We start from the raw sequence: 15,883 nt of genomic DNA on the forward strand, positions 1-15,883 counted from the left end.
TAAGTGTTTATTTATTTTTGAGAGAAAGAGACAGAGCACAAGTGAGGGAGGGGCAGAAAGAGAAGGAGACACGGAATCTGAAGCAGGTTTTATGCTCTGAGCTGTCAGCACAGATCCTGACTCAGGACTTGAGCCTGTGAACTGTGAGATCGTGACCTGAGCCGAAGTCAGATGCTTAACTGACTAAGCCACCCAGGCGCCCCTGTTTTTGCCTTTAAAGACAAATGTTGCAAATATAATATTTGTAATAAGCATATTAACTGACTCTGTATTAAAACATTACTGATGATTAGTTGAAGTTTTTTCTTTTTTTTTTTTTTTTGAATGTTTACTTATTTTTGAGAGAGAGTGAGAGAGATGGATGGACAGAGAAAGGGAAACAGGATGTGAAGTGGGCTCTAAGCCTACAGCAGAAACCTGATGGAGGGCTCAACCTCACAAACCATGAGATCATTACCTGAGCCAAAGTCAGACACTTAACCTATTGAGCCACCCAGGCACTCTGATTAGCTGAATTTTTAAATGAAAACCAGTATAGCTTAGAAGATTGTTCTTTAGATTTCTTAAGGTCTGAGAGACATTGATCATTAAATGGGACCTAGGGTGACTATAATAGAAACACCTAAGGAAAAGGCTGGTATAATGCCTAAGCAGCCTGTTTGAATGAAATTGGAAAATTGCAATAAAGGAAAGCTAAAAAGTAGTCTCAATGAAAAATGACCAACAAACATAACAAGCCTGTTTAATTTTTCCCATCTCCTAAATACAGACCTCATTAATTAATATCAAATACCTAAGGTCTGATTTTGTTTTTTGGGTTTTTTTTTTTTTTTTTTTTGAAAATTATTAACTTCCTCCAAAATGCAGCAGGAGAAACTATAGGTAAATTTTGGGGGTGGGGAATGCTAACTTAACAATATTAACAAGATTCCAAAAAGTATGGTATTCCTTTGCCTGGAGTTTTTAAAAGAGAACAGTCCTTCTTACTCCATCTTTATACTATCCTTCAAAGTCTGTTGGAATTCCTTTCTTCAGGAGGCCCAGAAATGAGAGAGTGTCGTGCACAGGTAAGAAAAATAAGCCATCAGAGCAGTCCTCGACACAACCCCAAGGACTTCTCCCCCAACATATGCCCTGTCCCCAGATGACAGCAAGTCTACTTGGAAATGAAAAGATCTTTCTCATAATGAAGTTGAAAATTTTCAGTGTATCTACTTGTTTTCCTTAAGGTTAAGGGATGAGAAGTCTTAGGTCTCTTTCAAGTCTTGGATTTGGTGATTATCAAATAAGGAAATTTTTCTTAAAATTGGAAATAATTCCTTTTTTTTTAGTGTATTTATATGTTTTGAGAGAGAGAGAGAGAGAAAGAGTGGAGAGGGGGAAAGGGAAAAGAGAGAGGGAAAGAGAAAATCCCAAGCAGGCTCTGCACTGTCAGCATGGAACCCAACATGGGGCTTGATCCCATGACTGAAAGATCTTGACCTGAGCTGAAATCAAGAGTCCAGTGCTCAGCCAAATGAGCTACCCAGGCGCCCCAGATATGATGTCTTATGCCTGGAGAATTGCCATCCCCTCTGTAACTTGCCTACTGGATGCAAGATTTACTACACATCTGGGATGGCGGTGACTTAGTTCTTGTTCATTCAGTGTGGTACATTTTTGCTACAACATTTATGGAATCAAATGACCAAAGATAAAGGCCAAAGATAAAGTTATTTCCTTTTGAAACCAATAGGCTGCTATTCTTTGGGTATAAAATAGAGGAGATTGTTCTGTTCTTAAGTAGAGGCAATAGCAGAGAAGTTCCTGCCTTTTGAAATATTCCTGTTTAGCAGCCTTGGTTTTTGCTTCCTACATCATAGAATCATGCCCCTTAAGTTTGGCCAGTTATCATCTTTGCTGATGTAATCATTTCTGGACTTTGGCCTTTGACTTCAAAGCCTTTTTCAAAGAATGATTTTTTTTTCCATTTTATAAGCAAAAAACTAAATAAGTCACAGGTTTTTCTCTCTCCCTTTCTTGGGATATTGAAAAAAAAAAGGGAGGGCTGTGCATTAAGATTGGATAAGCATGAATGTATCATTTATTAGATACACAGGCAAGCAAGGTAGTGGCAGGAAGTTAGGTTTTGTTTCCTCTCATTTAATGCTCTTTACAAATCTATGAGATAGATATTATTATTATTTCCACTGATGGAGAAATAGAAAAACAAGGAAGATGCATATTGAATGCCTTTATCTGAAACTCCTTAATACAATGCTTGACACATAGTAAACATTAAGCCAGTATTAGTTCCCATTCAGTCACTAATACTATATCCAACACTTAATGAGCACTTACTGAAATACACCATTCAGTATTAAATATCTTAAATAATTAACATACTTAAATCTTATAACCACTCCATAAGGTGAGTAACAATACTGCCATCAATTACAGATAAGGAAAATGAAGCAGTAGGAGGTTAAGTAACTCACTCAAAGTCATGGTAAGTGTCAGAGATAGAATTTAAATGCAAATAGTCTGACTCTAGAACCAGCTTTCTTACTCATTACTCTACGCCATCTAAAAATAGTTATGCTTTTAGTAAATATCTATTTTTTACATTTGTTTTTTTTTTATCTGAGTAATTTGTTATAAACTTAGAAGATAGACATAAAATTCAAATCAGCCAAAAGAAAAAAAAAAAGGAGGGTGATGGCATAATGCTTTCCATGGCTCTGAGCCAGAATAATGTTTTGGTTCCTTTTTATTATCCAACATTTTGAAATTCAGAACATCATTACAAGTCCACCATTCATCATTACAAGTTTTTCTGCTTGAGGTTTAAAATTAAGGTTTTATCTGCATATCACAAAGCATTTTTGGGATTTTCCATTTTTCCATACTTTCTTTCCCTTAAAAATATCAAATGCTCATCTTGTGATAAGCATGATACTAGGAGTTGGGGTTGATATAAATGAATTGAGGGGAGCCTGGGTGGCTCAGTCAGTTGAGCGTCCGAATTTGGCTCAGGTCATGATCTCATGGTCTGTGGGTTTGAGCCCCGTGTCGGGCTCTGTGCTGACAGATTAGAGCCTGGAGCCTGCTTCCGATCCTGTGTCTCCATCTCTCTCTGCCCCTCCCCTACTCTCACTTTGTCTCACTCTGTCTCTCAAAAATAAATAAGTGTAAAAAAAATTAAAAAAAAACAAGTGAATTGATTCATGAAAGCAATAAATTCGTATGAATATGAATATAAATATGAATATACATATAAATATTTGCCACGCACTTTTCTAGGCATTTGGGATTTATTAGTGAACAAAATAAATTTAAAATAATCTCTGCCTGAGGATCATGATGGAAGAACCGTTCTAAAGGATCATGGATGACTTTCTTGAGAAATTAGCCTGGATGCTAAAACCTACAAGCAGTGGCATACTAAGAATGGTGTGGGTGGGTGGGTGTGCACTTCCCTGATGGTGGGGAAATGCTTTATTACTTACATTATCTATAATTGTCAGAGCATGGTTTTAATAAAAAGTAGACCAACTAAAAAAAAAAAAAGTCTCTTCCTTAGAGAAGTTTGAAATCTAGCAAATGGATCCTTTTCCTTTGAAAAGTTAGTTCACAGTCAAGAAGACACAAAAGGATACCACAAACTAATGTATAATGCAAGAGATATAATTTCCATATAAACAAAGAGAAGGAACTGACTAATTATGCCTAGGATAACTTTGGAGGTATGGAAACAATATTTGAGCTGCGTCATGAGAGACAATTAAGCAGCAAACCCAAATGATTCAAACCCTGAAGATTTGCTACACACATTGACTGAGGTAATTGAGTGGCTTCCCTTCCAACTCCAGTCCTTAATTTTTGGTTAAAGGAATAACTTTGGTCCCATTCTCTAAAATCTGAGCCTAAGATGGGACTCTTATGTGATTACTTTATTGGTGGAAATCTGTAAGGGGTGAGAAAGAGGACAGACCAGGGGAAAAAGACAGTCCAAGATGTGGGTTCTGGAAAAGTGAAGTCTCAACCTGATCCCACAGAGAACTTTGAAGTACAAAGTGCACCACCAATAGACGGTTTTGCCCAAAAACAAGGGCCCTGGAGTCTTGTGGGGCAGACAACGCATCACTTTTCAGACACTTCTGGTTGAGGTAATTCACAATTCACATCCCCATTCCAGGGGCAGAAGTGGGCCATTGGCAGCCAACACCTCCGGTGGCTGGAAGATGGCAATGGGGACCTGAGAGGGTACCAACAGCATCTGAGACAAAGAACATAGGACATCTCATCTGCAAGGCATAAGTAGGGATGTAGAGATGTAGTGAAAACTTGACTGACGAGCAAAGAGAGAACCAATATTGTGAACTAATTTTTTTGCTACCTCTTTTTGCTTTGGTAGGCCATGTATAAAATCTGAAATAGATACTTTTTTTTACTTTATTCACTAAAAAAATCTTGAAATATGAATACAGATGATGCCTGACTTAATAATGATTTGGCTTACTATTTTTTGACTTTATAATGGTGTGAAGGCGATATGCATTCAGTAGAAACTGCAATTTGAAGTTTGATCTCTCCTTAGGCTAGCAGTATGTGGTACGATCCTCTCATGATGCTGGGCAGTGGCAGAGAGCTGAAGTTCCCAGTCAGCCAGACGATCACAAAGGTGAACAACCGATACACCTGAGACAATTCTGCACCCATACAGTCATCTGTATTCATACAAGCATTCTGTTTGTCACTTTCAGGACAGCATCCAATAAATTACATGAGATATCCAACACTTTTATTATAAAATAGACTTTGCGTGAGATGATTTTTGCCCAGCTACAGGCTAGTGTAAGTATTCTGAGCACGTTTTAGATAGGCAAGGCTAATTTATGATGTTCAGTAGGTTAGATGTATTACATGCATTTTTGACTTATGATTCTTTTTTTTTAATTTTTTAAACGTTTATTTATTATTGAGAGACAGAGAGACACAGAGCATGAGCAGGGGAGGGGCCGAGAGATGGAGAGACACAGAATCTGAAGCAGGCTCCAGGCTCTGAGCTGTCAGCGCAGAGCCTGACGCGGGGCTCAAACCCACAAACCACGAGATCATGACCTGAGCCGAAGTCGGACGCTTAACTGACTGAGCCACCCAGGCGCCCCAACTTATGATACTTTCAAATTACAATGGGGTTTCGGAGATATAACCCCATTGTAAGTCGAGGAAGATCTGTAATATAAAATTAGCAAAATGGAAAAGGCAGTACTATTATTCAGGGCTCCTGATTTGAAGTTGGTTCTTGAAGATGAATATGACTTTTATTCTGATTAAAGGGAACCTCTTCCATTTTGAAATCAGAGTCCACAAATGTATCTTCTCAGTACAATTAAAGAGTCTTACTCCAGATATCATGCTCCCTTTTATTTTTCCAGTGAGAGTGTTTTAACATTTTTTAAATGCCTTTTGACCTTACCACTGGTTTTATCTATTGTCAGATTTTTCACATTAATGTTATCTGCCTAGCCTCTAAGACAATGGAGTTTATAAAGGCTAGAGACATGCAGCTAAGCCTTTCTCCCAGCTAGGATTCTCCTCACCTGGGCTACTGTGAAGTGAAAAGGGGGCAATGCAGAGTTGAACTCCTATTAGATGGCATTTTGAACTATTTAAAAAATTCCCCACAAAAAAAAGGGGAAAAACTTAATTTCTAGGCTGAACTGTTTCTGATCATCATTATTAGCAACACTCAATATCACAGCATCACTTTTCTATCCCTAATGTGACCTTTCTCCATATTTCTCAGTGTCCGAGGAGCCACGGATTGTTCATGCTGACTCCCAATCTTCCATTCCTCCTGTGGACCAACAGAAAGTTGTGTCTCACTAGATCTCCAGCTTCCACTGCCCATTTGGCACGTAGTTTAGCTGAGGGGAAGAATGAGGTGGTGAATTGCCTTGACTGTTATGCTAGAGTAAAACTCCTCCAATTTTGTTGTCATTTTTAACCTTTAAAAGTTGACTTATTCATTATGAGAATGGTAAGAAATGCTAACACTGTTTAATTTTATTCATTTATACCATCTTTTTCCAAAAATGATTTAGGGCAACTATGCAAGACACATAAATTGCAATTTTTAAAATCTTTCTGCATGTTTATAATGGGGGCAGAAGCTAGAACACTAATTTTTGATGGTTTGGCAGACATTTTCCTTTTTTTTAAATTTTTTAACTTTTTAAATTTACATCCAAGTTAGTTAGCATATAGTGCAACAATGATTTCAGGAGTAGATTCCTTAATGCCCTTTACCCATTTAGCCCATACTCTTTACCACAACCCCTCCAGTTTAAGAGTCTCTTAGGTTGTGTCCCCTCCCTATTTTTATATTATTTTTGTTTCCCTTCCCTTACGTTCATCTGTTTTGTCTCTTAAATTCCTCGTATGAGTGAAGTCGTATGATTTTTGTCTTTCTCTGACTAATTTCACTCAGCATAATACCCTCTAGTTCCATCCACGTAATTGCAAATGGCAAGATTTCATTCTTTTTGATTTGGCAGACATTTTCTACTGAGATTGTTTAAGAAGTTTTCAAGGCCAGTCAACTTGTATGTTCTTTGGCTTTTGTTTTAATTTTTTCAAAACAAAAATCTCTGGGTCATTTTTCTTTCAGAAAAGAAAGAACGAAGGGAAGGAAGGAAGGAAGGAAGGAAGGAAGGAAGGAAGGAAAGAGAGAGACCAAAAAAACACTGACTTGCATTTCAAACGTTAGAGATCCTAGATTCTTTCCCAACTTCTGTAACTGAATTTATTATTATTTATTAACACATCTACTAAATTTAACTAAATTTATTATTATTTATTAATACATCACGTGTATCCTTATTTTCTGATCAGAGTCAGAGACTACAGGAATATTCTAGGGGAGAAGTCCTCTTAATCAATTATCTGAGGAAGAAGTTTTGTTTTTTGTTTTTTGTTTTCCTTTGGGAAATGGTTCTTATCTTCCTGGGATAAGAATATTAAACTTGATGGGTCTTTTTTACCCAAATCTCACAGGTTGGTTTTAAGTCTCAATGTACTTCATTCTGCATTTAAAATTTTATGAAGTCCTTTCAGATTTCTTGTTTCAACCTCCAAACAACCTGCAATAAGGTGGAATAGTCATTATTCATGTTTTTATAGAATTTGTATAGATTTTATAGAAAGGAAAAATAACTTCTTTGAGATCATATGACTAATTGGTGGCAAAGTCAAGGCTAGAATACAAATCAGCTTGGTTCTAGGCCTAAACTTTTAAGAAAAGTAAACATGTGTATGTAGTTTCAGATATCATTGGGACCCCACCATCATGCTGCCTTTGAGTTTTCTCTTTGGTTAAATTTTTGCTTGCTACTCTTTAAAATCCTCAAGTGAATAGTGTTAGAAGCAATAGAATTATCCTCTCTTTCGAAGGCTCAAAAAGCAAGAGGTGGGGGGCATAGGTAATATTTGCATCATTCTGCTGACATGAAAATGGTGTATCCTGGCTCAATGCTTTGAAAGAAATTTAAAATGTAAAACAAGATTTAAAAAGTGGCCAAAAGTGGAGGTCAAAATGTGGATCCCAGTGCCCACCAAAAGCCATGATCCAGGCTCCAGATTGACATCTGGCACACAGCTCCAGCGGAAGACCATGTAAGTGACAAAGGGATATGTGTGAGTTAGCTTCAGAATTTTTTTTGTTACTTTCCTTTGAGCCTTTGAGGTGATAACGTTTAATATTTAAGAAAAGTGAAAATAAAAAGGGAAAGCAAACACCCCAGCCTGGAGTGGTTGGTAGAGTAATTGTAGGCATGGCCCCAGGATGATAGCAGCTTCTATTTAATCAATGTTGACAAGGCTGGGGAGAGCTGGGCAGGTCCCAAGAGATAATGTTTTACTCGGAAATCCACTCAACCTAATTTCAGTAATGTAGGGCTGAGGAGGGGCCTGGACTTGAGCCAGTAAACAGGGCCATTAGAGCTCAGGGTAGGCGATAGCAGCTGGGAACACCGCCATCCCTCCAGCAGCACTGCAGCGGAACTGCCCGACTGAGCACGCGAGCAGCCGCTGTTGCATATGCTCCTGGTATCTGCTCCCGACAGAATGTGCAGACGTGCTATTCTCACCCTTTCGAGGAAATGAATGGGATGCATCAAGTCAAGAGCTGCTTCTAGACTCTATTTCAGTAAGGATCAGAGAGCCAATTTGCATACATCTTTCAAGCACCACTGTGAAAGCATCCACCTGGGTCCCCTTACTGTTTTAAGGCTACCACCACACTATTTCAAATACATAAAGAAATGACTTCCATCTTTATTGCTGGTTTTTTTTTTTTTAATGTTTATTTATTTTAGGGAGAGAGAGTGGGAGGAGGAGCAGAAAGAGAGAGGGAGACAGAGGGTCTGAAGCGGGCTCTGCACTAAGAGCAAAGAGCCTGATGCAGGGGTCAAGCTCATGAGATCATGACCTGAGCTGGAGTCAGATGGTCAACCACCTAAGCCACCCAGGTGCCCCTTTATTGCTGTTTTAATATGGTCTTGATCTTCCTTAGGAATGATGGTTGTGGACTGAGAATGTGAAAGTTACCAGGGTTTTCCGTATTTAGAAACTTATTAAAGATACTCAACTTTACAAATCCAGGAGAAATTATGCCCCTTTGGGCTGAGTGCTTCTTGTCCAGCTACCACTTTTTCCTTTACCACTCCTTCTCCAACAAATAATGCACTGCCATATAAATGTGCTAGTGATTAACTGGTGTATAATTTCCAGGAAGGTAGGGATTCTTATCTTACTTGGTGTTTTCATTGCTATAGCACCACTGCTATATTTGAAACATGTAGAATGCACATAAGCTCAGGACCTTTCACTGAATAAATAAATGAATAAATGAGCAGCACACTTTTTCTTCCCTTTTTTAGTGTGTTTAACTCCAGAACATTAAGAATACATGACTTTACTTTCTATGATGCTTTCTTTTTAAGTTAACACAGAAATGATAAAATTCATGGAGACTTCTAATGAACATGGTCATTTCTAAGAGATCTTTGGGTCTGAAAGAAGTAATGTTTTTGTCAAGGCTAAAATGCTAGTGCCAGAGAATTTTACAGGTCTTTACCAGAAGCTAACGTCACCTGTTCAAAGTGACCATATATAGTTTTTGAGAATTTAAATATTTAATAATTTAATATATATAATTATAAAACACTGCCAATTTCATTAAAAAAAAATACTCCCCCCCCCCCCCTTTAGACCAAACTACTAAAATGCATCATCAGCTTTTGGATTTGGGTGTTTTGGTTTTTTTATTTGTTTGGGAGGATACATTATGCCTCATAATAAAACTGGATTTGTGGGGCTGATTTCCCTTGGTGAAGACTGATTTGGGGGGGAGAAACCATTACTAGGTATTGAATAGTAATGACTGTTAATGAAAATACGTTCACTGGTCATCTGGTACATGCATAACCTATGATTCATTTAAACTTGCCTTTCTTGTAATGTCTTAATAATATTAGGTTTCCATGTTTAATATGAGCAAAATTGCTATTCAGAGCTAAACTGAAAAAGAAAAAGCACTTTCTACTCTTTAACTTGCTGACTTTCAACAATCACATCAATGACTTCAGGCTTTCCCCTTTTGCCAGTTCTGGGCCCATTTACTTGCACTCACTTGTTCTGTGTCACTTGGTCTGAAAATCTCATTCAGTCTTTAGCTTCCACTGCCTCTTCGCCTCTTCGTAAGCAATAACTGTCTCAGAGGGAGGTTGATCCTCTAGATGGGGAATGTGATTATTTACCCTAATTGGATCATGATAATTGGAGTGACCAGCTGGCCTCAGCCATTCATTTATCTCTGACACTCACCATGGTGATCAAAGTTTTTGCACAAAATACTAAAGATTACATATTAACTCATCCCTAGCATTTATAATTATGTAATTAGTGCCAGAGAGTGCCAAGACCAGATTTCATATTGTTCAGGACTAATCAAGATTCTTCCCTCCATTCTGAGCTGCTTGTATTAAGACCAGTTTTTGAACTGTGTAGGCTGCAGGCCTAGGCACCTGTGGACCCCCTGCTCTGGTTCCCTCTCTGAGCCCACCCATCCTTCTTGGACAAAGATAAGGGCAGGGAGAGGAATCTAAATTAGAAGCTGCCTAGATGTCTCTGTCCTAGTTTGAAATTCACTGCTGCCATTTACAAACAGTACAGACTTAGGTAAGTAACTTCATCTCACTAAGTACCTCAGCTTCCCCAACTGTAAAATGGACTGATTAAAGAGCTGTAAGGATTAAATGAAATGACACAAATACATGTAGAATTGTTGTGAGCTTATAGGAGGTGCTCAACTATGTTAGCTATAGCTAAACACTTTATACAAAGGGACAGGAAAGTTGTCATTTGTGATTCTTTCCAGGGAGTGAGGTTGCTGAATAGAACAGGTAAGAAATTGTAGATATATAAGTATATGGTCAACATCACTTATTAACTACAGTGACTTGTTTAGAATTGGCATTCGAGGGAGAAGGAACAAGTTAGCAATATCCAGAAGTTCTCTCTGGCATTCACGCTCAAATGGACCCATTTATACATAACTTGGATTCTGTTTCCAATAACTTCCCTTTGTCTAAGGTTAAAACTTTTCACAAACTCATACGCAGTCTCCCTTCCAAGTGGATCTGGTTAGAGCAGGCATGTACTTCATATTTGATCACCATTTCCTTCACTTGCATGTAGGCGTATTGTTGTTTGCTTGTTTCTGTTTTTGTGTATGCTTTAAAAAATATATCATTATGAGTTCTTGTTCTGCTTTTGTGGTTGTGGAAGATTCTTACTTTATATTGTTTCCTTCCTCCATATTTTTCTCCCCATAATTTCCTGGTGGCCTATAAAAATGTAGCTGAATCCACTGACTTGACACATATTATTTCTACCAGCTAGTCATCCCTACATCTAACACAGAGATGACTCCTTTGTTCAGTATTCAGTAATATCAAGTAAATAAAAAACTAATCTTATCTCGTATAAAATATAATATGTATATAATTATATGTATTCAGTTGAGTTCCAGCTAGTTGACTGACATGTTCCCTTTTGTAGTCAACTAATTGAATTTCATCAGTTTTAATTTTATGTTTTTTATTTTAAATTTTGGAGCCAACAGTTTGTTTTTAATCTCAGAAGTTTTTTAGATCACTAAAAGCCTGTGGACCCTAGCTACCTGTTTCTAGTGCTGAATAAAACTGATTTGATCTTGACCTTCTCTGGTCGAGTTTGACCACCTGATGTAATGGGAAACTGAGACTAGTAGAAGTTCTAGGTTTTTGTTCTGGCTAGGTCATGAGAAAACCATATGATTTAGGGAAACATCTGGACTTTTGCTTCTTCATCTATGAAGTGAGGATGTCTATCCATTCTTTCATTCAACAAATGTTTATTGAGGGCCTTCCCTGCACTAGGTTCTGTGCTAGACACAGGGGGTTCAAAGTTGAGCAAAAATGAAGTTGTTGTTACCCTTAAAGAGTTATGTCTAGTGACTGGATGTTCTTTGAGGCCTCTCTCCCTGCCATTCTATGATTGTGGATTTCATTGTCTGTTAAAGGTATATTGTGAAAGACTTAAATGAGTCTTAAATGTTTTTTCCACCTCTTCTCAATATCTAGAAAAATGTCTGGCACATTACAGGTGTTCGATAACAACTTATTGAACAAGTAAATGAATAAATAAGTATATTTCAAATATTTTGAAGCATTTAAAAGAAAGAATATGTAGATATTGAAGCTCTCTTAACAAGGAGTGGACAGCAGCACTTCCTGCCAGAATAAAGAGATGGGTGCCATTTTCACTCTTTCTCCCAGGCCCAGGCAAAGGATGACAAGAGAAAGTACAGGCATTTGGGAGAATTTAACCTGATTCCACTCTGACAGAAGACAGAAAGTGTGGCTGCTTTTCAGAATTACCTGAAGCTTTGTTCTTTTGTTTTTCCTTTTGGAATGTTCTTTCCTTTTCTATAAACAGACATTCTGCTTCCACCTTTTCTCTCAAGTTCCCCAGCCTCCCTTAAATCTACCTCATAGCTCCCAAGTTTTTATTTCAGGTAGAAAGGCTTAAAGTCTTGTCTTGTTCCTACACCTGAAACTTCTATATGCTTCAGGCCAGTTTAAATTCATGTTCTGTTTTTTTTTGCAGTTTGAAGAGGGCACTAAATTCATTGTTTCCTGGGTGATACGGATAGTAAACCACCTTGGGGATACTTGTAGTATCCAAAAGTTTGAGTAGAGCTAAGGAACTAAGTAAATTCTCTGAGCAAATTCCAAATTGCTATAAAAAACAAACAAACAAAAAACTCACTGAAATAAACCTGAAAGCTTTCTTCTGGCAGAAAATTAGCTGATTCATTAGTTCACCAGAGTTCTATAATCCACAAGGGACAATGCTGGTACATAGAGTATTACAATGATCAGAATTGAGTTAGTTTTATACAAAAATTTTTCCTGAAAAATATGATTGGTATCCCAGTTCTTTAAGAGTAATAATGGTCGCTTAAGAAGGCTAGGCCCAATAAAATGGCTTTATGAGTAATAGTAGGTAGCCTTACTATAATAATTACATTTGGAAAGTGACTGATAGTCAGCTACAAATTCCCAAAATAAATCAGACTTAAAAATTTTGGTCAAAAATTAGTCGTTGTAACATTAAAATGAACCATCATAGCTGCTACCTTATTTACCAGTCCAGCCTCATTTGATTCTAAAACTCAAATTTATTTCCAAGGAGATAAACATTTTCTGCTACTGACAGATTTAAAAGAATATTATTAGATGGTTGTTCCAAAGAAAGAATTCCAAAAATATATTTCCAGCAGTTGTCTTATTTGTATGTAGATGTTGAACTTCATCTGAATATAAATATAGAGTTGACTAATTTGAAAGAAACATACACTTATGTGAACTCTTCTAGCGGTCTCTTAAAAGGCCTCGATTTCTTTAGTCTCAACATCGCTCACTTCTTAGGATGCTTGTAAAGTTGATCCTTGGCTGGAATCTAGGAACTTGAATTTTGAGAAGGGTCTCACCATTTCCTAACTAAGAGTCTTTATTGTGCCTAAACACTTGTTGCAAACAACGTGGTTTATGCTGGACATCCATTTTCCTTCTGGGAGTCTGGAATTGGTACATGCTAGGCAGAGGGTGCCTACATGACCAGCCCCCAGTAAGAACTCTGGACTTGTGAGCTCAGATGAGCTTCCCTAGTGGCTGACATCTCATGCATGTTGCAGTTTATCGCTGGAGGAATTAAGCACATTCTGTATGACTCCATAGGGAAAGGGATCTTGGAAGTTTGTGCCTGGTTTCCTCCAAACTTCACCCCATACAACTTTCCCTTTGATGATTTGGTTTTGTGTCCTTTCACTGTAGCAAACTATAGCCATGAATAGGACTATATACTGAGTCTTGTGTGTGTTTCTAGCAAATTATTGAAACCAGGGATAATCTGGGGGACACCCAACACAAGGAATTTAGGTTAGCAATATGGGTGATTTCAGGGCAAAGGAATTCTCTTTCCACTAGCTGGCGTCTTAGTGAACCATCTGTCACATGAAATCAGTTGACTGAGTTCTATCAGGAAACCAGGCAGAAAAGTTAGAAAATTTGCCTGCTTCCTGAGGAAGAAACTATCCTTTAAAAAGACACGGTCTTCCATGTTAAACAAAGCACATTGCCTTATGGATAAGTATATTCAGTTGGAATATTCTTGACTGCAAGAAACTAAAAGCTACTATAATGGTTTAGTTTAAAGTTTATTTATCTCACATAACAAGAAAAAGTCTGAGGTAAAGTTGTCTGAGACTGATAGGTCACTCAATGATAGTTTTTTATCCTTTCTGCTCCACCATCCTTAGTGTATAGTTTTTGTCCTCATGGTCACAAGATAGCTGCTATACTACCAGGTATTGTCTGATGTCTCAGTTATCAGGAATAACAGAAAGTAAAGCAAAGACCTTCTCTCGGGTCCACCTCAAGGAATTCTATCTCTAATTGGCCATCACTGTGTTACATGGATACCTCTAGCTTCAAGGGGATCTGGAAACTCAATTATTTTACTTTCCAGCCTTTATGACACCACTAATAAGAGGTGAGAGAGTTGGAATGGCTGTTCAACGATCCACAGAAATTATCTGTCACAATCAGTTTGACATGGATTGAAAAGAGATACAAGCTTGTTGTCAATTCCTTATTTGAAGAGCCTGTGTATGGATATCTTGATTGCAAGGCTGAGAGATTAAAGACCGTGGTAATTTCTGTTTAGTGGCTCCTTCCCCTAATATCACAGCTTTGTTCCTGAGCTCTTCCATACATGTCACTGAAGAGCCTCCTGGAGGTAAACCCTTCTGAACTTGGAAATTATATTAGTGAGGTAACAATGATCTCTTTTTATCTTAAATCTCTTATGAAATGGTATGAAAAAGAGACATGCATTGCACTATCATATGAAGAGATGAGACAAAATACTAACCCCTTTCTCCCCTCCCTGCTCTTGTTTTCTTCCTCAGAAGCTGTAGATGAAACCAAACCTAAGGAAAGTGCCCGGCAGGATGAGGGTAAAGGAGAAGAACGTGAGGCGGACCAAGAACATGCCTGAACTTTAAGAAATGGCTTTCCACGTCCCCACTCTCCCCTCTCCTGAACCCTGTCTCTCCCCATCCCTCTTCTCAACTCCACTCTGAAGTTCCCCTTCCTGTCCTGCTCACGTCCGTGAGTCTGTCCTCTCCTACCCACTAGCCCTCTTTCTCTCTGTGTGGCAAACATTTAAAAAAAAAAAAGCAGGAAAGATCCCAAGTCAAACAGTGTGGCTTAAACATTTTTTGTTTCTTGGTGTTGTTATGGCGAGTTTTTGGTAATGATGATCCAATCATTTCGGGAAATTCTTGCACTGTATCCAAGTTTTTTGATCTGGTGCGTGTGGCCCTGTGGGAGTCCACTTTCCTCTCTATCTCTCTCTGTTCCAAGTGTGTGTGCAATGTTCCGTTCATCTGAGGAGTCCAAAATATCGAGTGAATTCAAAACCATTTTTCTTTTTCTCCTTTTAATGTGATGGAATGAACAAAAAGGAAAAAAATCAAAAACCCAGTTTGTTTTGAAAATAAATAAATAAATAAATAAATAAAATAAAGCAAATGTGCCAATTAGCGTAACTTGCGGCTCTAAGGCTCCTTTTTCAATCTGAATATTAATAAATCATGAGAGTAATCAAACTCCAGTGGCTCTGTGTTTCTTTTCCTCATTAGTTGATTTGACATAGTGCCGTCTCACATTTCATCTCTCTGGCTTCCCAGTCTGACATCAGTGACCCTGATAAGGGAAAGAAGGATGAAGCCTAAGCCTCCAGTCAGGACCAATCGCTTTGGTCCTTGATGGGATTGTTGTGTGCTGTATTAGTTTGCTGAGGCATTACAGCGAAGTACCACAGTCTGGGTAGCTTAACCAACATACATTTATTTTCTCACAGTTTTGGAGGCCAGAAGTCCGAAATCAAGGTGTTGGCAGAGTGGGTTCCTTCTGAGGGCTGGGAGGGAAGGATCTGTTTCAGACCTCTCTCCTCAGTGTGTAAATGACCATCTTCTCCCTGTGTCTCTTTACATCACCAGTGGATATCTCTATGTCCAAATTCCATCCCCTCCTCTGCCTTTTTAAAACACTTTATTTATTTATTTTGAAAGAGAGAAAGCACAAGTTGGGGAAAGGCAGAGAGAGGGAGAGAGAATCCTAAGCAGTTTCCTTGCTGTCAGCACAGAGCCCGGTGTGGGGCTCAAGCTCACAAACTGAGAGATCATGACCTGAGCCTTGGTCAGATGCTTAACTGACTGAGCCACCGA

At 38.2% G+C, this 15,883-nt stretch overlaps 1 protein-coding gene across 2 annotated transcripts in view; it reads left to right on the forward strand.

Moving 5' to 3' along the window:
- The window catches only part of GAP43 (growth associated protein 43), a 125,010-nt gene extending 109,748 nt beyond the window's left edge, over positions 1 to 15,262 (forward strand). For both annotated transcript variants that reach the window (XM_027061988.2, XM_015086333.3), the window contains exon 3: positions 14,561 to 15,262. In XM_027061988.2, the coding sequence (XP_026917789.1) occupies positions 14,561 to 14,649 (89 nt within the window). In that variant the 3' untranslated portion in view covers positions 14,650 to 15,262. The remainder of the gene's footprint in view (positions 1 to 14,560) is intronic.
- Positions 15,263 to 15,883: the final 621 nt, after the last annotated feature.

The sequence above is a fragment of the Acinonyx jubatus genome, chromosome C2 (assembly GCF_027475565.1).
Source record: "Acinonyx jubatus isolate Ajub_Pintada_27869175 chromosome C2, VMU_Ajub_asm_v1.0, whole genome shotgun sequence".
Taxonomy (NCBI): Eukaryota; Metazoa; Chordata; class Mammalia; order Carnivora; family Felidae; genus Acinonyx; species Acinonyx jubatus.